Below are 27004 nucleotides of genomic sequence, written 5' to 3'. Positions count from 1 at the left end.
ACTACCCCCAAAGGTCTTTTTAGACGCAGAAGTTCTCAAAGGACCAGGAGCCCCATGTGGGAATATACTTAAAGGAAAAAGGGAGGTTTGGGACCTGGCCTCAGATAACTTGGATTTCAAGTCAGACACTGTTACAGAAAAACATTTTATTGAGCAGTAAGGGACCCCTTTGGGGCCAGAAAGGGCTGGGAATAAAGGAGCATGTGAGCCTTGGGGAGGGGTGGTTGCCACTTGACTCTCCATTGTGTTCTTGCTCCAGGGAGCAGGTCTTCCTGGATCACTTTATCCTGCCTCCTGATCCAAGGCAGGAGGCTCATTGCTTCTTTCAGTTTCCAAAAGCCCATATCCCCTTGGTGTGTGGTGATGGCAGCTAGCCAATGGCTCAGGCAGGAGCCTGTGTGATAGACAGGGCCCCAGCAAAGGCCACTCCGCACATCTCTCTGCTCCTGGGTCCTCCTTGGCTCACAGTGTGCAGATTATTCTTTCTTCTGGCCACAAAGGGGCTCCCGAGAATTGAGCAGAGGAACATCAGGTTTTCTTCCAGGCCAGCTTCAGTCTGGGGATGTTCAGAGCAGACTCTCAACTCTGTTTCTGAGGTTCCTTGCTCATGGCCATTTAGTGTGGAAGGAGGCTCCTGGGTGAGGAAAGAAGGCTCAGACAGAATGGCGCAGGTTCTAATCTGTGGCAGTGGGGGTCACTGCAGCAAGCAGCATTTGCTGCCGTTAGGCAGTTAAACCATTGCCCTCTCTTCAGAGTGTAGCTCAGCCAGCAAGCTTCTGCGGGGTCAGCCTCCTGCCACCATGCTGCAGTCGCTGAATTTTGGGGATGGAGCAACTGAGGTCTTTATCTGACTCCGCCAGAGCTCGCTGTCTCTTGGGAGTGCGGCCGAGGACTGGCTTCTCTGCTTCCACCTTGGCTGGGGTGGCCACAGGAGCATCCCCGTAGGCCCGGTAGCCACCGACCAGGCAGTATGTCTCCCCATGCCACCCTACCTGCATTTCTCCACACCCTCGGTAGAGGACATGGTAGTGAGGGGGAATGGGAGCCACAGCTGCTGCAAAGAAAATAAGAACTGATCAGTCGCTTTTGCCGTACAGTCTCCTGCCAGAATTTCCCCCTCTCACCTCTCTCCCAGTTTCTGGCTGAAGCCCTTTAGTCTGCTTGATCCAAAACACAGCCTCTGCCCATCATCCCATGAGTCCCTAGAGAAGGGACATTGGCTGCCAAAGCAATTCCTAGAGCCTGTGACTGCAGCCGATGAGGAACTCTGTTCGCCATTTCCAGAGAAAGCCTGAAAATAATTGCAATCAGGATCCCCTCCATCTCTCCCTTCCACACCAGAGAAAACATTCCTTAAGGTCTGTCTTTAATGAAAATGCATTTCAAGTTTTGGGAAAAGGAATCTAATTTGGTAAGAACCCCTCCCACCTTGGCAACCCCTCTTGGGCCCTATTTATATTGCCTGTTTCATCCACACTGAACTCTAGCCCTCTGATACTTTTATCTAGATTAGAAAATACTGAGGCAGAGTGACCAGGAGATTCAGAACCAGATTGTGGGTACCAAGTCTAGATTCACATCAGCCTCCTGGGACACCATCTCCTCAGCCCTCCAGTCTCATTAGCATTTCATCACTCCCCTGGGTTCTTCTGGTCTTTCCCTCAATACCACACCACTCTTTCCCCCAGTACGCAGCAGCTCAGTCTGGAATGTGTCCGAGGGGACCCATGTAGATGTCCCCATGACTGCACGAAGGTGCCTGAGTTTGAAGGTGCAGTTCAAGAGCAGCCATCTTCCTCAAACTGCTCCATTTATCATTTGCCGACAAAAATGCACTTGCCTCTTGCTAAGAGGCCAATCAGGAAAGGGTCTGAATGGAAGTGTCCAGTTTCATTCCAGTTTGAAAGCCCAAAGGGGAAGGCTACATTTAAAGACCAGGACCTTCCTGCTTACTTGCCTAGGGGTGACCTTTTGCTTATCCTCAGCAATGAGCACTGTGGGTCCCTGAAGGTGCCTGAGGGCACTCATATAACTTACAGTTGGGAAAGTGCTGAGATGTGTGTGTGGGCAAGCCCAAAAGGAACACATAGTGGCTTGGTGAGGCTGTGTGTACACAACGCCTCTTGTACAGATGTCCAGTCTCAGCCTACCTGCTGTGTTGCCCTCCCAGGGGACAGAGGACAAGTTAGAGTGAATATAGAAGATTCGATCAGACATTCTCTCTTACATAGCCAAAGACTGCTATCTGGTAGAGGACTGGTAGGGAAGTTTCTCCAAGAGCAGCACGTTTGCGCAGTTACCCTGCCATGGAAACTGTGAGAAGGGCTGTGAGGTCATCACTACCCAGTGAGGTCATATAAGGAACCTGTGACTTGAGGGGCAGGCTGAAGGCTCTTGGGGTTTTTTGGAGGAGAGCAGAGTGAAGGCAGAGAGGCACCCTGCCTGGCCCCTCACACCTACGCCTCTCCACATGTGCCCTAGTCTAGTAGCCACCGCCTGGGGAGCATGCCTGTGGACTGGCACAGCCCCTGGTGCCATGGGAGGGCAAGAGAAACCCACATTCTGAGATTGGCCTGAGAGGCAAAATTGACCTAAGAGACACTAGGCTGTATGGCACTAACCTGAAGAGAGACAGAGATTTGTGTGGACTGGGGAGTCAGGGAAGGCTCCTTGGCAGTGGGCCTGGAGGACAAGTGAGATATGGACCCATGGGGATGAGTGGGGAGTCATTCCAGTTTGAAAGAATAAAAGCAAAGACACACTCTTCTCGAACTTGTTCTGTCCCAAATATAAATTCATAGCCCTCTCACATTTTTACAACTGCTAAGACTTAAAAAACCAAGGGGCCTACCCAAGGTTACACAGGCAGTGGAGTGGTTCTGCTCAGTGGTAGGTTCATATCAGGGTCTAGATTTACAGCTGATAGGAAAGTGAGGACAAGCTCATCCCATTTCAAACTGACACCAAGAAATGTTAAAGGTGCAAAATGAGGGCCCTGATGACTTCACAAAGTGGGAGTGATGGACGCATTTTAATAGGGAATTCAAAACAAACTCATGACAAAATGACAACGTAAGCATTACACTCCCCTCTCCCTTAAAAGCAAAAATCATTATAATCCCCCATTTCTCCACCATGAAAGGATGAGATAACAGGCTAAGTAGCAATCCAAGTAAAAAACATGATTAACACCGTGAAGAGGTGTTACTAAGACAGTTTGATCTGACTCAGAGAAGGAAAGAGACAACTTTGCCCTTAGCCTGATCGGGTTCATGGGAAGGAACGTTTGGGGCAGCCTTTGGTAATGTGGCAGTGAAAAATAACCTTCAGGGGCTCCCTGTGGCTGACCTTAAAAAAGCAAAGATGGGACATTTGTTTACTGGGGCTGTTGCAGAGGGGATGTGCCCAGGAGGTGGAGACTTCTTGGGCTATTATTTTAGAGGTTGGGCCACTCTGGTTGCGAACCACAAAAACCTTCCTTCTCTCTACTCCTAAATTGCTTGAATTGGCGGATGCACGTTAGGACAGATGAAGTCAGGCCTAATTAGAGCAGACTGCCTTTGGGAATGCTAGAAGGTAAAATGTGAAGGGAAATGCTTGTCATGGCAAGTGGGCCAGAGTGAGACCACTGATTTCCAAGACTTCAGAGATTACTTGTCTGAGAGCATCCCTCTGGCGCAGTGGGGGTACCGATACTTTATCGTATCTCGGTGGGGCACCTGGGGAAGGCAGATTACGTGGTTTATTAACTTAAGAGGGTGGGAGACTCATCTGGGGATTTTTAACAAGCTTCCTGGGCAGTTGCACCAAAGTGGTCCACGGATAGTGACTAAATTATTATCTATTTGGGGTTGCTTTTGAGAGTCAAAGTGGGCAATACTAAAAATTGCAGCAGGCAGATGTAAACAAGGAATATTCAAGGCAAACAGAAATGTATAGTTATCCTATGTGTGAATCACATTTGAGAACTTAGCCTAGTGGTTAAAGAATGCAACTCTTAGGACACAGACCAGATTCTGTCCTACTTATTTGTGTGATTTTGAGCAAGTTCTTTTATCTTTCTGACTCTGTTTCCTCAATGGGAAAGACTGTACATTTAGCACAATATTCTCTTTTGGCAAAGTTTGCTCTGAGCCCATTTCTGTTCTCTGCAACTTAATCCTTTTCAGTGTGTGAGCAGTTTTAAGTTGTCTTCTTAAGTAATATATCTTTCAACTGTTCCTTACTTTAGGCAAAGCTTATATAATGCTGCTAGGTTCTATAAAGCTTATAGAACCTAGGAGATAGTGAGAGGATGCTATAAGCTTATTTTGCCAGTTTTATAAAAATATTTAACCTTCTCTCCTCTTCCTCTGCAACCAAGAGATGAGAAAGAAGGCAGAGGCTGGAAATGCACACCAAGGAATACTTCCGTGTCAGTCTGCCTTTTATTCTTCTGCCACTACTTCCCAGAGAGATTTCACTAAGAGAGCCTAAGCTTGACATGGCCATTGTTCATAAAGAACATTTCTCTATTGCTAGTCATACCCCCTTTTCCTTCTCCTGAGGGCTTAATGGATTTTTTTCTTTTTTTAATTTGTGTGTGTAAGGTCTTAGCTGTGGCTACAGGGTGAGGCTGGGATTTAGCTGCCCTGTCCCACAGCATGTGGGATCTTAGTTCTCCCACCAGGGTTTGAACCCACATCCCCTGCATTAGGAGGCAGATTCTTAACCACTGAACCGCCAGGGAAGTCCCCTTAATGGATAATTTTGGGGGCAGGAAATAAAGTCTAAACAAAAACATCAACTGAAGGAGGCTTTGTCCTAGGTGTAGTAGTTTGGAGTGTGAATTTTCTCCGAATCCAGTGAATTGTGCCCCCAGTGGAAACTACAGAAACATCACTTATTGTGAGAAATCATGACATGATACAAAGCCAAAATCGACTTTATTTTTCGTGTGAAAGACTACAGAGAGCCATGTTCAGTAGTTCACCCTCCAGTGTTGACCAGCAGCTGGGGCCTTTAGAAGGTGACTAAGCAGCCCAGAGCATCCTGCTGACAAGTGTGCTCACCCACCCAGCACACAGGGAAAGATCCCTGTTATGGCATCATATTTAAGCCTGCTGCAGTAAGGTTTCCTGGTGCAAAGGCTCACTTACTGAGGACCCTAGACCTGGAAGGCTTCTCCTCCGGCGAGCTGCCAGCTCAATCTTCTGAACCAGGGTCACATCCCAGGGATGGGTCACAAAGCTGATGACTGTTCCTGGCACCTCACTCCCCACACGGCCCACCCTCCCTGCTCTATGGATGTAATCCTGCAGGGTGAGAGGGAAATCATAATTGATGACGAGTTCCACCTGGGTGCTGTCCAGGCCCCGAGAGGCAATGTCTGTGCAGAGAAGTATGTCTCGGGAGCCCTTCTGGAAGGATTGGAAGATACCTGCCCTCATGGAGGCTGGCATTTGTCCCTGCAGTCTTAAGTGTTGGATTTTGTGGTCATCCAGAATATATCCCAGCCAGTTCACAGTGCTGGAGCTGTTACAGAACACGAGAACAGTTCCTGCAGAGCCAGCCCTGTGTGCTCTGTCATGCTGCTTGAGGATCTGCACTAACTCGGTCACCTTCTCTGCTCCTTTCAGCCTCATGAACGTCTGTTTGACATGAGGCATGATGCAGTGGAGCTTGGAACTGGTAATGGTGGTTAGAGAGTCTAAGCTAGCAACTTTACTCAGCAGCTGGCCTACGCCTTCGGGAAACGTGGCCCCCACCAGCACTAACTGAGCTTTGGGATTGAAAGGGTCTTTTAAGTCAGCGGGGCCTTCTGCTATGTGACTCTTCTCCAAGATGTAATCCACCAGTTCCAGGAAACTTGCATCCAACAATGTATCTACCTCATCCAACACCAAGAAAGAGAGCTGCTCCAGGCTGATCAGTTGACCTTTCAGGGCCTTCCACAGAGCCCCCGGAGTGGCCACCAGTACATCTGCTGGAGGATGTTTGGACAGTTGCAGCCTGATCCTACTCATGCCATGGCCTCCCCCTAACTCCCGCACCCGGAGGCCTAAGGTGCTGCCCAAAGGCTGGGCCACGGCCCGCACCTGTTCAGCTAATTCTCGAGAAGGCACAAGGACCAGGCCTCGAGGAGCAGGGATATGACTGGGGTCCAGGCTTGGCTGGCCCAAGAGCCGTTGAAGCAGAGGTAGCATGTAGCCGAGAGTCTTGCCACTGCCGGTTTCCGCAGCGCAGAGGACGTGGCGGCCGCGAAGTAATGGGGGGATGGTACTCGATTGCACGGTTGTGGGCCGAACGACTTCGGGAGCAGCTTCTTGGAGTGCGCTCAGCACACGGGGCTCCAGACCCAGATCGGCGAAGCTGCCCTTGGACGAGAGGTTCCGCAGCGCTGGCGCCTCATGCTGAGCGGGCTCAATGGAGAAATAGTCCTGGCGAGCGCGTCGATGCTTCCAGCCTCGCGAAGCGAGTGGCGCAGCCTCCCAACGGCCCAGCGTTAGGCGTGCGGGCTGGTTCAACTCCGGCCGCCGCGCCGAGATCAGCAGCGGGCCAGGTCGCACCAACACCGGCCGCAGGGGGCTCCGCTGCCCGCTCTGCCGCTGTTCCTGCCGCCTCTGTAGAGCCCGCGGGATGCGCACCACGGGCAAGGGCTCGTCTGGACCGCAGACTGTCAGGTCCCGTCGAGGCGCCAGAAGCAACCGAGTCACAACCGACAACAGCCGTAGCCGCCGTGCTAGAGCCATATTCCCCCTGGTGCAGAAGAGGCGCGCAACAGTGACGTCACGCGCGCGCCAAGGCCTCGCGGACGGTGGCCGGCGTGGCTCAGTAAGGCATGCGGAATTGGCGAACTGCATGGAAGGGGGGACGATCTGTAGAGTTCAGCAGCGGCGAGGTCTGTAGGTCCAAACCGGATGGTGACGTCCAGGCCCCGGCCAACCTTGCGGAAAGGTGCGCGATGAAGACAGGATCGGGGTCCGGCGATAGGCGGCGATGGGGCCCTGGCGTTAAGAACCTGGAGGGCCGAGGGCTTCTGGCGATCCGATGTCGGATACCTACAATTCTCCTTTGTCGCCCTCACAGCTCCTGTGATAGCCTGTCCAGTTCTGGTCTCCCCGTGTAAACTGTGAGGGTGCGGCGGTGTTTTCACAGATGTGCTCCCCTAGTAAGGTCTTCTAATACAAATATTTATTGAGAATCTGAGTGAATGGTCAGGCCTGGGGCCGAGACCAGGAGTAGATCTAGGCTCAGCGTTCCCCCACAGCCCAGAGAGCTGAGAGCCCAAGGGCAAGCTGATGGGCTTCAGCATATCATCTCTTCAGTCAAGAGAACTCATCTCTTCGGACCTTTTCTGCTTGCTTTTCAGCTGAGGTTCATTTTTCCTTCTCTTGTCACCCTTTCCAACTTCTCATCCTGAAGCTCGGCTAGCTCCACCGGCTTTCAGGTTAGATACCTAAATTACTTGAATAGTAGTGAGGAGGGTCCTGCTACAGGTATATGACTTGTCTCACAAAGCCATGGTCAGGCAGAATATTTTACCTGAATTCACTTCAGGTTGCGGAAAAACCTTACACTATTGGTACTTCTTGAACGGATCCAGAAAATGGGCATCAGATCATTTCTGTAATCTCTAGTGCCTGGGGTAGGAGATAAGGTAAATGTGGGTTAACTACTTGGAAGAGTCTTAACATCTGAAGAAAGAGGTTTTTGGGTTTTTTTGGCCACTGCTGCACAGCCTGTGGTGCTGCCTGCAGTGCAAGTATGGAATCTTAACCACTAGACCACCAGGGAAGTCCCTGGAGAAAAGTTTTACTTTCATTAGATACTGTTATAAAGATAAATACTGTTATATTTCAAATAGTATTTTGATACACAGTAAGCTTTTCTGGAGAGTTACCTGTTAAACTAGAGGAGGAGAGAGTTTTGAGTAATGATAGGTAGACAGAGTCATTGGATAGAGTGGTGGCTCTTGAGTGAGAGTGATTTTTGCCCCCACCCTTCCCCCAGGACATTTGACAATGGCTGGAGACCTCTTTATTTGTCACATCTGGGGAAATGCTACAGGCTTCTAGTGGGTAGAGACCAGGATATTACTAAATATCGTACAATGCACAGGACAGCACCCCCCACCCCCAAAAGAATGATCTGGCCCAAAATATCAATAGTGTGCTGTTGAGAACCTTGGATAGAGGATGGGGACTGAAGAGAGGCTGAGGCTGCCACATGTACTTTCACTTCAGATAGTTACATTTGCCAGGTTCTTGTGTGGCCCAACCCCTTCTCCAGAATCTGTAGCAGGCATATTGACGTCATTGCTTGTCATGCCCTTGGGATCAAGAAACCTTGGGGGGCCCCTGAAAGCCATAAGCACACAAAGGGGGTGATTTAAGGAGGGTGGTGCGGGAGAAGAGAACTTCAGGAAGAATAAAATTGTCCTCATGTGTTTGGGGACTGTGTCGGATGGAAAAGAGATGAGGTGTGCCGTGAGATGAACCATTCCAGAAGGCAGACTGGGACCGATGACAGGGAGTCAGATTCTGAATTTGACATAAAGACTGCTGTAGCAACCAGAAATGCCCAGATCTGTCTGGGGTGCTGGATTTTCTGTCACTGAAAATTTCATGTACAGGTCAATGACCACTGAGTGGTGATATGATAGAGGGGAGTTGATACAAAGAATATGCTACGATATTGTGATTCTACACTACTTTTATGATTCTTTCCCAGAACTCAGAGCTCTTTGTTCCTTAGCTGAAGGGCTCCTTGGATGTCTGATCTGACAGGTTTCATCCATTTACTGTGCTACTTTTTTTTCAGATACAAAACAAAGAATTGCTTTGCACTGAGCCAGAACAGATACATTGAAAGAATTATCAGAAAAGAATAATACATAGGTATGTATTTGCATTTGACTTTCGTCCAAATATTTGGGGCAGGGTAACTGGTTAGTGGCTGCTTTCTCATGCTCGAGCCCTTACAATATGATTACCTCAAAGTGTCATAGAGATTGGAGCCTGTCTGAACTTGTCTGTCTCTTCTCATAGCCCCTAGTTTCTTACTGTGATTTCTTTTTTTTTGGCCACCCTGCATGGCATGCTGGATCTTAGTTCCCTGACAGGGAATCAAACCAGTGCTCCATGCAGTGGAAGCATGGAGTCTTAACCACTGGACCACCGTGGAAGTCCCTTTCTTATCATTTCTTTAGATATTCTGTAAATCCCCTCTTTCCCTCCTGCTCACAGCAGACATTGAGTAACCTCTAGTTGTTGTTGAGATGGATATTTTGCAAGATGTTTTATGAAGCCCTTTATCAGTTCAGTTCAGTTGCGCAGTCATGTCCAATTCTTTGTGAGACTTCCCTTCCCATGGACTGCAGCATGCCAGACTTCCCTGTCCATCAACAACTCCCGAAGCTTACTCAAACTCATGTCCATCAATTCGGTGATGCCATCCAAACGTCTCATCCTCTTCTCCTGCCTTCAATCTTTCCCAGCATCCGGGTCTTTTCCAATGAGTCAGTTCTTCGCATCAGGTGGCCAAAGTATTGGAGTTTCAGCTGCAGCATCAGTCCTTCCAATGAATATTCAGGACTGATTTCCTTTAGGACAGATTGGTTGAATCTCCTTGCAGTCCAAGGGACTCTCAAGAGTCTTCTAGAAATAAGAAAGGTTTACTTATTGTGGAAAAAAAGCAAGCTTCTGGGAGTGGTAGCCTCATTGTAATGTTTTTGTCAGAGCTGCCATGGAAACTTATGTTGCCTAGTTACTCCCTAAATTTTAAAAGAAATTGTTCCTTGGGTCTCAGGTGATAGTGGTACATTCATTCATTTATTCAAGCAGTAAATATTTTCTGAGCACCATGTATGTGCCAGGTACTTTTCATGTGAACAGAACAGACAAAATTCCTGCCCTTGTGAGCTTTATATTCTGATTTAATTGACTTGAGGGCAGGCCTGGACATTGGTATTTTTTTAAACTTTTTATTTTATATGGGGTATAGCCGTTTAACAACGTTATAATAGTTTCAGATGAACAGTAAAGGGACTCAGCCATGTATATATATACATGTACCCATTCTAAGCATCACTATGAACAAAGCTAGTGGAGGTGATGGAATTCCCATTGAGCTATTTCAAATCCTGAAAGGTGATGCTGTGAAAGTGCTGCACTCAATATGCCAGCAAATTTGGAAAACTCAGCAGTGGCCACAGGACTGGAAAAGGTCAGTTTTCATTCCAATCCCAAAGAAAGGCAATGCCAAAGAATGCTCAAACTACCACACAAGTGCACTCATCTCACACGCTAGTAAAGTAATGCTTAAAATTCTCCAAGCCATGCTTCAGCAATACATGAACCGTGAACTTCCATATGTTCAAGCTCATTTTAGAAAAAGCAGAGGAACCAGAGATCAAATTGCCAACATCCAATGGATCATTGAAAAAGCAAGAGAGTTCCAGAAAAACATCCATTTCTGCTTTATTGACTATGCCAAAGCCTTTGACTGTGTGGATCACAATAAACTGTGGAAAATTCTAAAAGAGATGGGAATACCAGACCACCTGACCTGCCTCTTGAGAAACCTGTATGCAGGTCAGGAAGCAACAGTTAGAACTGGACATGGAACAACAGACTGGTTCCAAATAGGAAAAGGAGTATGTCAAGGCTGTATATTGTCACCCTGCTTATTTAACTTATATGCAGAGTACATCATGAGAAACGCTGGGCTGGATGAAGCACAAGCTGGAATCAAGATTGCCGGGAGAAATATCAATAACCTCCAATATGCAGATGACACCACCCTTATGGCAGAAAGTGAAGAAGAACTAAAGAGCCTCTTGATGAAAGTGAAAGAGGGGAGTGAAAAAGTTGTCTTAAAGCTCAACATTCAGAAAACTAAGATCATGGCATCCAGTCCCATCACTTCATGGAAAATAGATGGGGAAACAGTGGAAACAGTGGCTGACTTTATTTTTCTGGGCTCCAAAATCACTGCTGATGGTGATTGCAGCCATGAAATTAAAAGATGCTTACTCCTTGGAAGGAAAGTTATGACCAACCTAGCCAGCATATTAAAAAGCATAGACATTACTTTGCCAACAAACGTCCGTCTAGTCAAGGCTATGTTTTTTCCAGTGGTCACGTATGGATGTGAGAGTTGGACTATAAAGAAAGCTGAGCACAGAAGAATTGATGCTTTTGAACTATGGTGTTGGAGAAGACTCTTGAGAGTCCCTTGGACTGCAAGGAGATCCAACCAGTTCATCCTAAAGGAGATCAGTCCTGGGTGTTCATTGGAAGGACTGATGTTGAAGCTGAAACTCCAATACTTTGGCCATCTGATGCGAAGAGCTGACTCATTTGAAAAGACCCTGATGCTGGGAAAGATTGAGGGCAGGAGGAGAAGGGGACGACAGAGGATGAGATGGTTGGATGGCATCACCGACTCAATGGACATGAATTTGGGTGGACTCCGGGAGTTGGTGATGGATGGGGAGGCCTGGCATGCTGTGGTTCATGGGGTCGCAAAGAGTCGGACACGACTGAGCAACTGAACTGAACTGATTGTCCCTGAAACTCCCTTCCCATCCAGGCTGCCACGTAACATTGAGCAGAGTTCCCTGTGCTGTATGGTAGGTCCTTGTTGTTTACCCATTTTAAAGATTTCGGTTTTTTTGTTTGTTTTACTCCTGTTGACTTTACCTTCAAAGTATATTTAGAACATGACCACTTCTCACCACCTGCACTACTTTCTCCCCATCCTGAGCCACCATCATCTCTTATGTCGGTGACTGAAGAGTCTAACTGGTCTCCCTGTGTCTGCCATGGCTTTTCATGCAGCAGTCACTGTGATCATGGGGAAGTGTGATCAGTCATGCCACTCCTCTCCTTAAAACCCTTGCTGGCTCATATCATGAAGAGCTAACAAAGCCCATAGAGCATCCTACAAGGCCATTTGGGATCTCACCATTGTGTCCTGTCTGCTTACTGCTCTCACATCCATCCTGTATCTGACGTCCATTACTCTTCTTTCTGTGCTCAACTATGTCGGCCTTGTACTATTCTTCTAACACATCAGACATGCTCCTGCCCCAGGGCCTTTGCACTGACTTTTTCCTCTGCTGTGCACTCTTCATTCCCCACCAGCATGAAAGCTCTAGCAGAACAGGAATCTTTGTTTTCTTCTCTAATGTATCCACAAAGACTAGGACAGTGACTGGCACAGACCACACACTTAAGAAATATTTGTTGGATTTGTTAACGAGCTTGCATTGTTTTTATGATCAGAGAAAAGGAAAACAAAGTACTACATGTTGGGAGGAAAAGGAAAGCCTGCTCTGGATAACAGAAGAGATTTTTCTCCATTTGAATTTCTGACTCTTCTTTCTTCAGGAATGATTGTGAACAGCCTTTCTCTGTGCTACCACAACAAACTCATCTTAGCCCCTATGGTTCGGGTGGGGACTCTCCCAATGCGGCTTCTGGCCCTGGACTATGGAGCGGACATTGTGTACTGTGAGGTAAGGGGCTCCCGATCCTCCCAGACAGAGAGCTTTTCCACAAGTGCAGCCTCCTCACCCGTGGGTGGATGTGGTGTGAAGCTAGAGGAGGCAGAACGGGTGCTTCCTTCACAGGTGCTCACTGAAAGCATCAGAAGACAAAAACACAGGAGTTTTGTGAGCCCTGCCAAGGATCAGGAGCCTGGGCTGCATGGAGGCACTGTGGGACACCTGGGCCAGGTGGATAGATGAGCATCGTGTCAGGTCACTGCTGTGGCTCCTGTAGGAGTTAATCCACATTCATTATGTGAATGAGGAAGCTCAGTTTCAGAGTGAGAAGGAAAAGGACCAGATTCAGGCCAGAGAAACTGGATGGGATTGGTTTGGGGAGCCATAGTATTTTCTGATAGCAATAGCTAGTAGACCTGCTACTGGCCTGCTACTTTGAAGAATGTTATTAATAGGACTTCAGACCCAGGTTTAGAAAGCATCTTCTAGGAAAAACAGAGTTAAAGGAGTAGCTGATATTGGATAGGGACTGTGAGCAGTGGTTCTCAGTTGGGCAGGTAAGCTTCCCCCACAACCCTTAATCCTGCTATGTCTCTCTAGTGGGGGTGAGAGGTTAAAGAAACTACCCAAGTGCTTCTGACATTTCCATCTTTAACAGTCATCTGTGGAGGGAGGACTGTGTCTATAAGAGGGCTACAAAAGGAATCCTTGTGCTGATGGATCTATTCTGTGTCTATATCCTGGTTGCAATATTGTTACTACAGTTTTGCAAGATGTTACCATAGGAAGAAACTGGGCAGTGGGTACACAGGATCTCACATTCAGGTTCAATTGCATGTGAACCTCCAATTATCTCAAAATAAAAAGTTTTATTAAAAAGAAAGGTGTAGAAAGAAGAGAGGGTCTGGGACTTCCGTGGAGGTCCAGTGGCTAAGACTCTGTGCTCCCAATGCAGGGGACCCAGGTTCAATCCCTGGTCAGGGAACTAGATCCCACATGCTGCATCTAAGAAGCCTACATGCTGCAACTAAGATCTAGCAAATCCAAAATAAATAAGTAAAACAAATATTTTTTAAAAAGGAAAAGAAGAGAGAGCTTAAGAAGGAATTTGGGGAAAATAGGCCCTTTACCCAGGCCTAGCTCCTGTGGAGCAGAGTCAGACAGGCAGACCTGCAGGCCAGCTGGCCCCTGCTTGTGATGAGTAGATAGATCTCTGGGAACTGAGCCCCGAGTACTGGGAAAGGCACAGCATGGTGCCTGGTGCCCCCTGGTGGATCCAGAGTTCCTCTGCAGGCCAGCCTTGTGTTGCTCTGTGTTCACATGAGGTGACCCATCTGTAGGGTTAGTCGAATCACCTCACCCACCTCTCAGGACCTAGTGTGGGACCTCGGGTATTCCATGTGTACAGGCACCTTCTTAAAAACCCTGCAAAGCCCTCAGCAGCTGTAGGTGAAGAAAGGATGAACCACTTCAGCAAAGGTTAAGGTTATTCCCCACCAAGGTCTGCCCTATTGACAGAGTTTTCTAGGAGTTAATCAGATGTCACATACTTATTCCTTTTTATTATTATAAAAATATTATTGTAACATTGTAAAAATATGATTACAATGGATAGATGGACCTAGAGATTGTCCTACTGAGTGAAGTAAGACAGACAGAGAAAGACAAATATCATGTGCTACCGCTTATATGTGGAATCCAAAAAAATGGTACAAATTAACCTATTTACAACACAGAAAGGGTCACAGATGTAGAAATCAAACTTACGGTTACCAAGAGGACAAAGAGAGGGGGATACATTGGGAGATTGGGATTGACATATACACACTACTATATGTAAAATAGGTTACCTATGTAATAAGAACCTACTATATAGAACAGGAAACTCTGCTCAATACTCTGTAATGACCTATATGGGAAAAGAATCTAAAAAACAGTGGATATGTGTATATGTGTAACTGATTCACTGTGCTCTACACCTGAAACCAGCACAACATTGTAAATTACCTACACTCCAATAAAAATGAAATAAAACAAATAAACAACAACAAACAAACCAAAATAAAATGGGACTCTAGTGGCCAAGATGTGAGAGGACACCTGCCTTTTAATAAGCAAGATAAAGGGAGAAGACAGTGGCCTTTAGAGACCTTGATTACCAAAATGGGTACTTAAATTTTTTTTTTATGCTAAAAAACACATAACATAAGATTTACCATCTTAACTGTTTTTAAGTGTACAGTTCAGTAGTTGTGAAACAGATCTCCAGAACCTTTTCATCTTGCAAAACTGAAAGTCTATACCCATTAAACAACAACTCCCCTTTCCCCCATCCCCCACAGCCCCTTGACCATTCTACTTTCTGTTTCTATGAATTTGAATACTTTAGATACGTCATGTAAGTGGAAATATGCAGTATTTGTCTTTTTGTGACTGGCTTATTGTGGTTCAGCTGGTAAAGAATCTTCCTGCAATGTGGGAGACCTGGGTTCAATCCCTGGGTTGGGAAGATGCCCTGGAGAAGAGAAAGGCTACCCACTCCAGTATTCTGGCCTGGAGAATTCCATGGACTGTATAGTCCATGGGGTCACAAAGAGTCGTACATGACTGAGCGACTTTCACTTATTTTATTTAGCATAATATCCTCAAGGTTCATCTGTGTTGTACTAGGTGACAGGTTTTCCTTCCATTTTTAGGCTGAAGAGTATTCCATGGTATATGCACTGCATTTTGCTTATCCATTCATTTATCTATCGATGGACATTTGGGTCGCTTCTATTTCTTGGCTATTTTGAATAGTGCTGCTGTGAATGTAGGTATGCAGATCCCTCTTCGAGATCCTGCTTTCAGTTCTTTGGGATGTATATACCCAGAAATAGGATTTGCTGGATCATGTGGTAGTTTTTTCATTTTTTGAGGCATCTCCGTACTGTTTTCTCTGTCTTTTGCATCATTTTACACTCCCACCAGCAGTGTACAGCTTCTGAAATCTTTGCTAACACTTATTATTTTCTCTTCTTTTTTAATAGTACCCATGCTAATGGGTGTGAAGTGATAGCTCCTTGTGCTTTTGATTTGCATTTCTCTGATGATGAATGATGTTGAGCATGTTTTTGTATGTTTCATGGCTATTAGCATATCATCTTTGAAGAAATTTCTATTCAAATCTTCTGCCCAGAATGGGTAATTTTAAAACTTACAAGGAAATTATTTATGGAAAACATTGCAGGAATGGACAAAGAACATCCATATACCATTTACCCAGATTGACCTACTATTAACATTTTGCTTGATTTGTTTTATAATTTGTTCTCTCTCTCTAATGTATGTATTTTCTCTGCAGCTATTTGAAAGTTTCATATACTATTATGTATTACTTCTCAAATACTTCATGATATTTTCTAATAATAAAGTAATTCTTTTTTTAAGATTTTTTTTGGGGGGTGTGGACCATTTTTAAAGTCTTTATTGAATCTGTTACAATACTGCTTCTGTTTTTTATGCTTTTTGTTTGTTTGTTTTTGGCCCTGAGGCATGTGGGGTCTTAATTCCCCTGATTGAATCTACACCCTGTTCATTGGAAGGCAAAGTCTTAATCACTGGATTGCCAGGGAAATCTGTTTCTGTCTTTTTTCTTTGTGATTGTTGCCACCCTAGTTGCTCTGAAATGGTATCTCACTTTGGTTTTTTTGTTTGTTTTTAAAGATAGGTTTTATTTATTATTTTTTTGCCACACTAGGGATTGAACCCAGGCCCTCCGCATTGAGAACGCAGAGTCCTAACCTCTGGACTGCCAGGAAATTCTCCCCATTGTGGACACTGTGACTTTGATTTGCATTTCCTAGTAATGATATTGAGCATCTTTTGCTATGTTTATTTTCCATTTATATATCTTTTTTTGGAGAAATATCTCTTCATATCTTATGCCCATTTTTAAATTACTGTTTTTTTATTCTAAGAGTTTTAAGAGTTCTTTATATAGTCTGGATATTAGACCTTTAACAGATATATGATTTGCAAATAATTTCTCCCATTCTGTGGATTGTCTTTTCAGTTTATTTTTCATTTATTTATTTTTTTAAAGACTCCATTTTGATTTTTAAAAATTTTATATAAGTATTATTGATTTACTTTATTGATAGTATCCTTTGATGCACAAAAAATTTTAATTTTAATGTAGTTCAATTTACCTAATACTTTCCTTTGTTGTTTGTGCTTTTGGTATCATCTCGAAGGGGCTTTCTTGGTGGCTCAGATGGTAAAGAATCTGCCTGAAATGCAGGAGAACAAGGTTCGATCCCTGGGTTGGAAAGATCCCTTAGAGAAGCAAATAGCTTGGAGAGTTACATCAACAGAGGAGCCTGGCATGGTGGAATGGAGGAGATGAAGATAGCAGGCCATAGTTCAGATATAGAAAAATAATATCTGACAAAAAAGGAAGAATAAGCCCACACATGATAAGGCACTTAAAAATTAAATGCTGTTCAAACATTCAGTAGCCATATGAATAAAATAATTTGCTTGCTGGAGAAGGAAATGGCAACTCCAGTATTCTTGCCTGGAAAAGTCCATGGATGGAGGAGCCTGGCAGGCTGCAGTCCATGGGGTTACATGACTGAGCATGCATGCATGAGGAGGGTGGAGGGAGATGGGCTGGTAGCAATAAACTGGTAGAACTGAAAAAAAAAAATCCGCTTGCAGTGCAGGAGACCATAACTGACTTATAAATGGCCTTACTTATCAGGTAAGTTAAAAAGGCAAAATTAGTTTTACCAAGAAGATAAAAACCAATTAAAATTATATTCTTAACTGTGATGGAGATAGATGGAACTAGAAAGCATTGTTTGTGGCAAAATTGGAGTTGTTGCTCCTATAAAAATAAATGTCATGTATGATAAAAATTGAGGGAATGACATGAATATAGGAAAAATAGTTGTGGTAATTGAGGTAGAAAAATAATATCCTATTTGACAAAGAATAGTTTTTTTTCTGCACAACTTTTATAAATGTAAAAGTCAGTTTGGTAGGAAGATGCACAGATGATAAACTCTATCGCATGGAAAAACAATGTTTATTTTCACCAGTGAAAGAAATACAGTGGAAAAAAAAAGAGAAAAACCTGTGAGGTTCTACACTATAACCAAAGAACTGACTAAAATGAATAAAATTTATAAACAATAGTGTTGAGGATGTGTGGGTGAGCAGGCACACGTGTGGTTTTACTGGTGACAATTGAAATTAATTTCTCCACTTAACAACCAGCTGAGCATCTGCTGCATGTAAGGCATTGAAGCAGCTTCAGCAGATGTTCAGTAAGCACTTGTAACATGCTGGACGCTAGTGACACAAAGATTAACGAGACTGTATCCAAGCCCCAGAGGCTCTTTGGGTATAATGGGGAGACAGAAGAGAAAATAAGACATTTCAAGGGCCATTTTGCCTCAACTCCTCCTCTCAGGTCCTCAAAGCCCACTTTTGTGTGAATCCCGAACCTTCCTCAGGGCATTTGTCATCTAATGGTAAAGGCATGACGGGTGCATCTGTAACTAGCATATAGAGAAGAAGTGGTCCAGCTGTGAAGGTGGACATGGCAGAGGGTTTGAGGAATCTCGAGGGGGACAAGTTACTGCTGCCAGGGCTGGGATCCCAGCAGTAGGGACCTCAGCTCATTCTCACTTTCACTTGGCTCGCTTTCCCCGACTCATTCTCAGCCAAAGCTCAGCCTGGCTGCAGCCCTTTCCATAAGCAGAGGTCACTCAGTGCTGCCCACTTATGCACTGGCCTTCTTGCCTGCCCCTGCAACCAGGATCACTGGTCTTTCTTGCTGTACCCAGGACCTGTGTGTCCAGGACTGACATGTGCCCTTTGATTCCTCTGCAGGAGCTGATCGACCTCAAGATGCTTCAGTGCAAGAGAGTTGTCAATGGTGAGTGCAGTTGTGGTCCTAGGATTGTGTGTGTGCCCAGTCATGCCCAGGCTGTGCTAACGTTGCCCTTGCCCAGGTGTCAGTGTCCTCTGGTGCACCTTGCCTGGCTGTGTCATTTTGTGGATCCCATGCTCCCTTGAGTAGGGCTTCCCTGGGGGCTCAGTTGGTTAAGAATCCACTTGCAAATCAGGAGACCACCTGCAATACAGGAAACCCAGGTTTGATCCCTGGGTCGAGAAGATCCCCTGGAGAAGGAAATGGCAACCCACACCAGTATTCTTGAGTGGGAAGTCCCATGGACAGAGGAGCTTGGCAGGCTGTGGCCCATGGGGTCACAAGAGTTGAACATGACTTAGTGACTAAACCACTACCATCATGGTCTCTTGAGAATAGTCACTGCTCTCCAGAGACCATGACAAACAGCCAGTTGTGAAGCAGGCTGTGAATACCTTCTACCTATAGGCTTACTGGCATATGAATCACCAGGTTTTGTAGTACAGGTGACCCCCTTGGGGTCAGGATGGCTTCAGCACTGATCCTGACCCTGCTACTCTCTGACTGTACCCTGGGGCAAGTCACATGACCTCTCTGCTTCAGTGTCTTTAGCTGTAAAAGGAAATCCACAATCCCTGCTTTACTTAAATCATAGGGTTGCAGTGAGGATCAAATAAGATAAGGGACATGTAAGTACTTTGCAAATGGAAGTAGTTGTACTAAATTGTGGTTTTGCTTATACTTTATTGATAAGGCTGATTCTGCTTTAATGAGAGTTGTGGTATTGTTTGAGGTTTTTGAAATGTATACATGTTTATGAAATCTTAAAATAAGTTCACTCGAAGTTTTGTCAATCTCATGTTTAATTGCTTTAATATATATTTTCTTTGTGTTATGAAAAATTCAGTGTTATAGATATCAGTTCAGTTCAGTCACTCAGTTGTGTCCATTCTTTGGGACCCCATGGACTGCAGTATGCCAGGCTTCCCTGTCCATCACCAATTCCTGGAGCTTGCTCAAACTCATGTCTATTGAGTCAGTGATGCCATCCAACCTTTTCATCTTCTGTCATCCCCTTCTCCTGCCTTCAATCTTGCCCAACATCAGGGTCTTTTCCAATGAGTCAGTTCTTTGCATCAAGTGGCCAAAGTATTGGAGCTTCAGCTTCAGCATCAGTCATTCCAATGAATATTCAGGACTGATTTCCTTTAGGATTGGCTGGTTTGATCTCCTTGCAGTCCAAGGGACTCTCAAGAGTCTTCTCCAACACCACAGTTCAAAAGCATCAGTTCTTCAGCACTCAGCTTTCTTTATGGTCCAACTCTCACATCCATACATAACTACTGGAAAAACCATTGACTAGATGGACTTTTGTCAGCAAAGGTCTCTGCTTTTTAATATGCTGTCTAGGTTGGTCATAGCTTTTTCAATTATTACTCCTGAAATAAAAGGAGCAAGCATCTTTTAATTTCATGGCCACAGTCACCATCTGCAGTAATTTTGGAGCCCAAGAAAAGAAAGTTGTCATTGTTTCCATTATTTCCCCGTCTATTTGCCATGAGGTGATGGGACTGGATGCCATGATCTTCGTTTTTTGAATATTGAGTTTTAAGCCAGCTTTTTCACTCTCCTCTTTCACTTTCATCAAGAGGCTCTTTAGTTCCTCTTCGCTTTTTTGCGTAAAGGTGGTGTCATCTGCATATCTGAGATTATTGATATTTCTCCCAGCAATCTTGATTCCAGCTTGTGCTTCATCCAGCCCTGCATTTTGCAGAATGTACTCTGCATGTAAGTTAAATAAGCAGGGTAACGATATACAACCTTGACATACTCCTTTCCCAATCCTAAAAAATGAAAATTCCACATAATCCCATGCTTGGAGAGTAATCACAAAGAGAAATGACATGTACTTTTAACACACACTTGGATCATGATACGTGTGTTTTTTTTTTTTTAATTTTTTGGGGAGAAAGAGGGCAAGGGGCCCGCGAATGGCTGCATGCCACCATCCCTCTCCCCGTCACCAGGGACAGAGGGAAGGACATGGGCACAGACATGTGATAGCAGCAACAGGCTTGCCACTGGCTCCCCAACCGCGTGCATCCCCCCCAGGAAAGGGCCCTGCCTCTCCCCTGTTCCCTGTACCAGCCCATGGGCAAGGCCCACGGCAGGGAAATGATACACGTTTTGCCCCTTGTTTTCTATTAATACGGAGACATTTGTGTTTTCTTGCAGAGGCGCTCAGCACAGTGGACTTTGTTGCTCCTGATGACCGAGTGGTCTTCCGCACCTGTGAAAGGGAGCAGAGCAAGGTCATCTTCCAGATGGTAAGACATCCCAGGGCTGAGCGCACTTGCCATCTTATGCCCTGGGCCGGGGGAGTGTTACATGCCTGGGCTCCATTATATAGTGGTCTTCAGTCTTCCTGAAGATCCTGCATTCAATGGTTTCAGAGATCTGCTCATGAGCAATTATGTTCTTGGAGATGGTTTATGGAAATCAAGCTATTAGCGATCTATTACATGCTTCCAGTCTCAAATTTAATTTCCTTCATTGTAGGGATTATCTGTTTATCATGACTTATATGTATTTTTATTCCCTAGCATCAGTTGTTCAGATCATGGTCTGTGTTTTGTATAGTCTATATATATTTCCCATTTAAAGAAATTAGGTTTCTTCAAGAGTAGTTTTTGGGGACTTCCCTAGCAGTCTAGTGGTTAAGACTCTGTGCTTTTACTGTAGGGGGCATGGGTTTGGTCCTTGGTTGAGGGAGTAAGATCCCACATGCCATCAGTACAACCAGGGGGAAAAAAAAAAAAGAATGGTTAGGATTTGTGTTAGAGTCATAGTGATTCTATTGTTCTCTCACTTTGGGCATTTCTCAGTATTTTTTCAGAAATACTTCCTGGATAAAATTTAAGTTTGTTAAAAAAAAATTGATAACAGGACTTCCCTGGTGGCCCAGTGGTTAAGAATCTGCCCGCCAATGCAGGGGACATGGGTTTGATCCCTGGTCCAGGAAGATCCCATATGCAATGGGGCAACTAAGCCTGTGCACTGCTACTAGCGAGCCCGTATGCCCTAGAGCCAGTGCTCTGCAACAAGAGAAGCCACCACAATGAGAAATCTGCTTGCTGCAACTAGAGAAAGCCTGTGCGCAGCAACAACACCAAAAAAAATAAAAAAAAAAATTGATATCAGTGAGTAACTGTATGACAAAGAGATATAGAAGAATGTTAATTGTAGAAACTAAGTGGTGGTTGTATGAATGTTCACTCTAAAATCTTTCGAACATTTTTGTATGTTTCAAAGTATTGACACCATTGAGGACATTTTTTTAGCTCTCCAGTGAGCCAGTCCAGTGGGCTAGCTATTTGAGAGAATAACACCTGGTCTCCACTTGCTGGTGTGTGTGTGTGTGTGTGTGTGTGTGTGTGTGTGTGTGTGTGTGTGTGTGTATGCCCGTGCATGTGTGCATGGTGTGCCTGAGTGTGGTTGTCTGTGCATATGGACTCTCTCAGGGCCTTGGTTGATACAGCGTCTTGTGTTCCCAGGGGACTTCAGATGCAGAGCGAGCCCTTGCTGTGGCCAGGCTTGTGTAAGTTCTTCCCTCTTGGGGGAATGCCTTTGCCTCTCCTGTGGGCCCTGAGGTCTTACTGTTCTCTATGACCTTGGAGGTGACCTCCCTTCTGCTTCCTAGTCCACTACCTTCTGTTTTCAGGTTAAGAGGGTCATATTTCCTGCTCCATTTGTGTTGAATAAGGGCTGTCCCAGGTGTGATGTGAACCCACTGTGTCTGGACCCCAGAGAACCTTTGGGTGGGAGCCTGTTTGTTAGTGTTTATTTATGAGGCTTCCTTTCTGGAGACTACCATGACTATGAACCCTGAGCTTTTAAATCTCATGAAGTGTAAGTAAGACTTACTGCTTTCTAAATTAATGAAGGCAGCAGAGTAATGTGGTTCAGGAGATGGCCTTTGTGTTAGCTGTGGGCTGGAATCCTGACTTTGCTATCTGCTGACTGTGTGACCTTAGATCTGTTATTTAACCTCACTAAGAACTTAGGTTTCCTCATCTATAAAATGAGACCAATAGTCCCACCTCCCTCTGGCATTATAGGGAAGGGTACATGAGATGATGCATGTAAATATCTTTGCAATATGTGGCATGTAGTGCGTGCTTGGTAAGTTGTTAGCTCTTGTTATTAATTACAATGAAGGTGAGAAGAAACTTGGGTAGTAGTTGCTGCTGGTCACAGACAAGTAACTGTGTATGTACCAGATGATGAGGAAAGGGTCCTTTCTGCACCTGAGGACTGTTTGGAGGAAGCTAACTATGCAGCCAAGCACACCAAGACAGTTCCCCACTTCTACCAGAACCAGTGCTCTGGGAAAGGGCTCTTGTGCCTGGGTCACTTTTGTGCATCGGCAAATGGCTTTCACTATCCAGTTAGGACTGGAACTCTGGGATGGAGTTCTGTGTGGCTGTCACTCAACATTCGATTCATCTGATACAACTCAAAGCTGGCAGAATCCTCTACAACTAGCCTTTCCTACATGTGTGAGCACCTTATATTCTTCTGGAGCTCTGCCCAGGAGGAGAGGCGGTTGCATATTTTAGAGACAGAATTTTTCATTTTCTGTCCCTGAGGGTTGGTGTGTTTCAGAGGGCCAGTAAGAATTACAGGAGCACAGACCCATACCTTTGACTTTATGTCCTACCCTCAAGTTGAATATTTATTACCTTTCCTCCTTCATGTTTTTCCAGAGAAAATGATGTGGCTGGTATTGACGTCAACATGGGCTGTCCTAAAGAGTATTCCACCAAGGTAAACTGCTTTCATTGTACTCTTCACAAATGTAGGGTACAGATTAAAGGAGACTGACTGGAGGTGACAACTAAGTACAGTGCCTCACTCTGGACTAGATCCTGTACTCATGAGCAAGAAGCTCAAGAGGATGTTATGAGATCAACTGGCAAAATTGGATTATAGATGATGGTAGATGAGCTAAAAAATCCTGTATCAATGAAAATATATGAAGTTGATAACTTCTGTGGTTATGTAAGAATATCTCTATTAGAAAATACACACAAATATTTAGGGGTCAAGGGCTTTGAGAGAGATACACACACACACACACACACGCACACACACACACACACACATAAAATTACCCTCCAATGGTTCAGGAAAAAAGTTTTTAAATTTTATTTCCTTACTTTTGTCTGTGCTGGGTCTCTGTTGCTCCATACTGGCTTTCTCTAATTGCGATGAGTGGGGCCCACTCTCTAGCTGTGGAGCATGGGTGTTTCATTGCCATGGTTTCTCTTGTTGCAGAGCACAGGCTCTAGGGCCTGCTGACTCAGTAGTTGGGGAGCAATGAGGCATGTGCAGTCTTGGTTTTGGAGGTGGTTTGGAGCAGATGAAAATGCCTTAGTTGCCCCGAGGCATGTGCAATCTTCCTGGATTAGGGATCGAACTGGTGTCCCCAGCATTGGCAGGTGGATTCTTAACCATTGGACCACCAGGAAAGTCCAGGAAAAATTTTAGATGTGCATACACATGTATACATACATAAATATTCACACACACACAGAGCACTTGTGCCCAAATAATAAATGGTGTAAATGTTAAAAGAAAGAAAAATGTGAACAGAACTCTGTCTTTTTCATGATAAAAATAGAGGATGTAATATATATATCCCAATTGTCATATCAGAAGAGACCAGACAGGACTGCAGTGGAAGCTCTGAGAAAGGAACAGAAGGGAAGCCCTTAAACGCAGGCTCTTGTGGGGAAATGTGGTCCCTGAGGAGGAGGCTTGGAACCCTGCAGGCCAAGGGAGGGGTACAAGCTGGGACCTGGAGGCCAACATGCAATAGAGGCAGGGAAACTTGATTTGACCCGAGGGTTGAGAAGTGGGAGGGGAAGAGGCAGCAGAGGAACATGTGATTGAAAATCTTGGTTGGGACCAGGTTAACTGAACTTTGACTTTTTAGATATCTCTGACCTGTTTCTGGACAGAGAAGGCTTGTGATCAGAAACTTCATCTCTTCCCCCAGGGGAAGCCAGCGTTGCTAGTTTCTTGTGTGTCTTTCCAAATATATTCTATAAATAGAAATGCTAATCTAGAAGCCATGTGTCTAGTGGATTCAAGTTAAAGAGGCTAGAGGTCGGGACACAGATATCCGAGATGAGTATCTTGAGTCCACAGGAGAAACCAAGGATGGAGAGAAGAAAAGCCAAATTGGGGCAGAATTTGACAGTGCTTGGCTGGCAAATGATCACACTGGGAGTGGGAGGTGGGGTGAGTTGTGGGGGCAGAGGGAGGATAGACTGGCAGCCAAGAGGATGGTTGGTCTCAGTGTCATTGGGACTGCTGGAGGAAGAGGTGGTTTGGAGAGGCTGTAAAGGGCAGCTTGGAGCTAACTGAGTGTAAGGCACCAGAGTGACTCCTGCAGGGTCACCTCAGAAACCTGATCATAGGGTGCAAGGGTCTGCAGTCTAGATGTGGCAGGTTGTCCCCATAGCCCACTGCCCAGAGTCTGCTCTCAGGAGTTGGTTGGCCTGAGGACCCTTGCTTTAGGCCAAGAGGCTGAGACTGCCTGAGGGAAAGGCTCTTGGGATACTTGAAAACCAGAGGACCTTGTGGGTGGCTGCTTCAAGGAATCGTGGCAATTTTCCCTTGTCTCTTCCTAAGTGGCTCAGTGGTAAAGAACCCGCCTGCCAACACAGGAGATGCAGGAGATGCAGATTCAATCCCTGGGTCAGGAAGATCCCCTGGAGTAGGGAATGGCAACCCATTCCAGTATTCTTGCCTGGGAAATCCCATGTGCAGAGGAGCCTGGCAGAATACAGTCCATGGGGTGTCAAAGAATTGGACATGGCTGAACATGCACGCAAGAAATTGAAAACATCAGGCTCTGTTTTGCTACCTTCTAATTATTCCCTCATGAACCTGAGTTGTGTATGGAGCAGAGCTGAAATGGTTAGAATATTCCCCCTGACATCATGGAGTGAAGAAAGCAAGGAGCAGAATCATATATGGTGTGTCACCATTTCTGTGTGGGAAATGGGGAATGAATATGTATACTCACACTTCTTTTTATATTTCGGAAAAATACACAAGAAACTGGTGACACTTGTTTCCCCTGGGAAGGAAACTAAGTTTTTCTTTGGTTTTGTAGAAGAAATAAGTTTCCCTTGCAGTGGTGCTACTCCAGATAATTAACAAGGTCACAGCACTGGGACTGACCAGTCAGAACAGATCCCTCCCAGTGCACCGTACCCAGTACCTGCCAGCTGAATATCTGCTGTATTCTCATGGTTCAAAAGTGGAAGTCATATTAAAAAAATAAATTGAATAGTTTTCTCTCCTTCTAAGGGAGAGTTCTTACTCTTCATCCTTTTGAACCTCTAAGATTTTTAATATGTTGCCTATTCAAAAAAGCAAATTAAGAAGTTAAATAGAAAGGAAAGAAGGAAGGGAGGGAAGGAGAGAGGAAGGAAAGAAATGCCAGTTAGAAAAGCCACTGCTGGGGAAGGAGCAGAGAGACCAGATTTTAGATTCTGCGATTCCACAAGGAAGGGCTGGATTGTGTGCGAAGTGAGGGACAGCGGAGCCATGGTGAGTGGCCAGGACTTCCTTGAGGCCTCTAAGGTTGTGTCTGAGGTGGTCCAGGGCTAGAAGCCCTGCTCTTCCCATTCTCTGAAATGCAGACTCAGTCTGTGCTGGTTCAGCCTTCTCTCTGGTTCTAATGTGTATTTCTGAAACATGACATTAAACTGTAATAAGTAAATTTAAACCTTCTGAGCACACTCCATGAGCATTCATTAGTTTGTAGTTTATATATTGACAGCATATATTTATTGGATTTGTCTTTCTTCCCTTCACCTCATTCTGAGTGGGTTCAGATTTTTAACATTTCCCCCTCTTCCGATTATTGAAGTAATTTATATCATTGTCCAGAACTTGGATAATATAGAAAACGACAAAAAAAAAAAAAAAGCGAAAACAAGAAAATCATCAGTAATCTCACCATCAAGAGACGACGACTGTTATTCATGTTGAGATTTAAGTGGCTCTGGGGATTGTTGGTTTCCATTAGTTGGGGATTTTGTTAGAGTTTGACACTGGTCTGAGTGCTCAGGACTGGGGGGCCAGTTGCTGACAGAGGAGCAGGACCTGGACATTATTTGCAGCTTGTGTGCCTCTGTGTGGCTTTGCTGGCAGTGGTGGCAAGTGACGGTAGGATAGGAAGAAGGTGGATTCTATCTCATTTCAAAGGAAGACCAATCCATTTTTTTTTTTAAGAGGCTTGGCAGCTGGTGGGGTTTAGTTTATCAGGCATTGAAACCCTCGGTAGGAAATGGGCAGTGCTGAAAAATGATTTTTTAGAACTCGTTTCTAGGTAGACCTGCGGGTCTTGCTAAGGGGATCAGAGTGACAGCTTTTAGAATTTGTCAAACTGATCCCTGGTGTTGTGGGCACAGATGCCCCTGCTTTCTTGCTTGCCCAGGAGAAGTGCTGATCACCAGTGGACCTTGGTTTCTGGGAGGCAGGTGCTGAGGTGCTGCCAGGTTGCCATCCCACAG

At 45.2% G+C, this 27004-nt stretch overlaps 3 protein-coding genes across 17 annotated transcripts in view; 1 reads left to right on the top strand and 2 right to left on the bottom strand.

Moving 5' to 3' along the window:
* DUS2 (dihydrouridine synthase 2) overlaps positions 1-27004 on the top strand; it is a 72719-nt gene that overhangs the window by 32577 nt on the left and 13138 nt on the right. For 8 of the 15 annotated variants that reach the window (XM_081512882.1, XM_081512879.1, XM_081512883.1 and 5 more), the window contains 6 exons: positions 8803-8879; positions 12375-12502; positions 18371-18416; positions 20646-20737; positions 21965-22008; positions 23177-23237. In XM_081512882.1, the coding sequence (XP_081369008.1) occupies positions 12377-12502; positions 18371-18416; positions 20646-20737; positions 21965-22008; positions 23177-23237 (369 nt within the window). In that variant the 5' untranslated portion in view covers positions 8803-8879; positions 12375-12376. Of the gene's footprint in view, positions 1-6789; positions 6937-7351; positions 7430-8802; positions 8880-12374; positions 12503-18370; positions 18417-20645; positions 20738-21964; positions 22009-23176; positions 23238-27004 lie in introns of those variants that run through there. The other 7 variants (XM_081512892.1, XM_081512891.1, XM_081512877.1 and 4 more) reach the window with 5 other exon arrangements.
* DPEP2NB (DPEP2 neighbor) lies at positions 132-2294 on the bottom strand. Its single transcript, XM_081512900.1, has 2 exons — positions 2151-2294; positions 132-1054 (listed from the first exon to the last, which is right to left on the bottom strand). The coding sequence occupies exons 1-2, from the start codon at positions 2215-2217 to the stop codon at positions 762-764; spliced, it is 360 nt and encodes a 119-aa protein (XP_081369026.1). The 5' UTR covers positions 2218-2294; the 3' UTR covers positions 132-761.
* DDX28 (DEAD-box helicase 28) lies at positions 4907-6740 on the bottom strand. The gene has a single exon (XM_081512876.1). The coding sequence runs from the start codon at positions 6729-6731 to the stop codon at positions 5094-5096; it is 1638 nt and encodes a 545-aa protein (XP_081369002.1). The 5' UTR covers positions 6732-6740; the 3' UTR covers positions 4907-5093.

The sequence above is a fragment of the Giraffa tippelskirchi genome, chromosome 7, assembly GCF_054371585.1.
Source record: "Giraffa tippelskirchi isolate mGirTip1 chromosome 7, T2T-mGirTip1v1.2.pri, whole genome shotgun sequence".
Classification (NCBI taxonomy): domain Eukaryota; kingdom Metazoa; phylum Chordata; class Mammalia; order Artiodactyla; family Giraffidae; genus Giraffa; species Giraffa tippelskirchi.
Note: the sequence above shows the minus strand (reverse complement) of the source record. Positions and strands in the feature narration are given on the sequence as shown.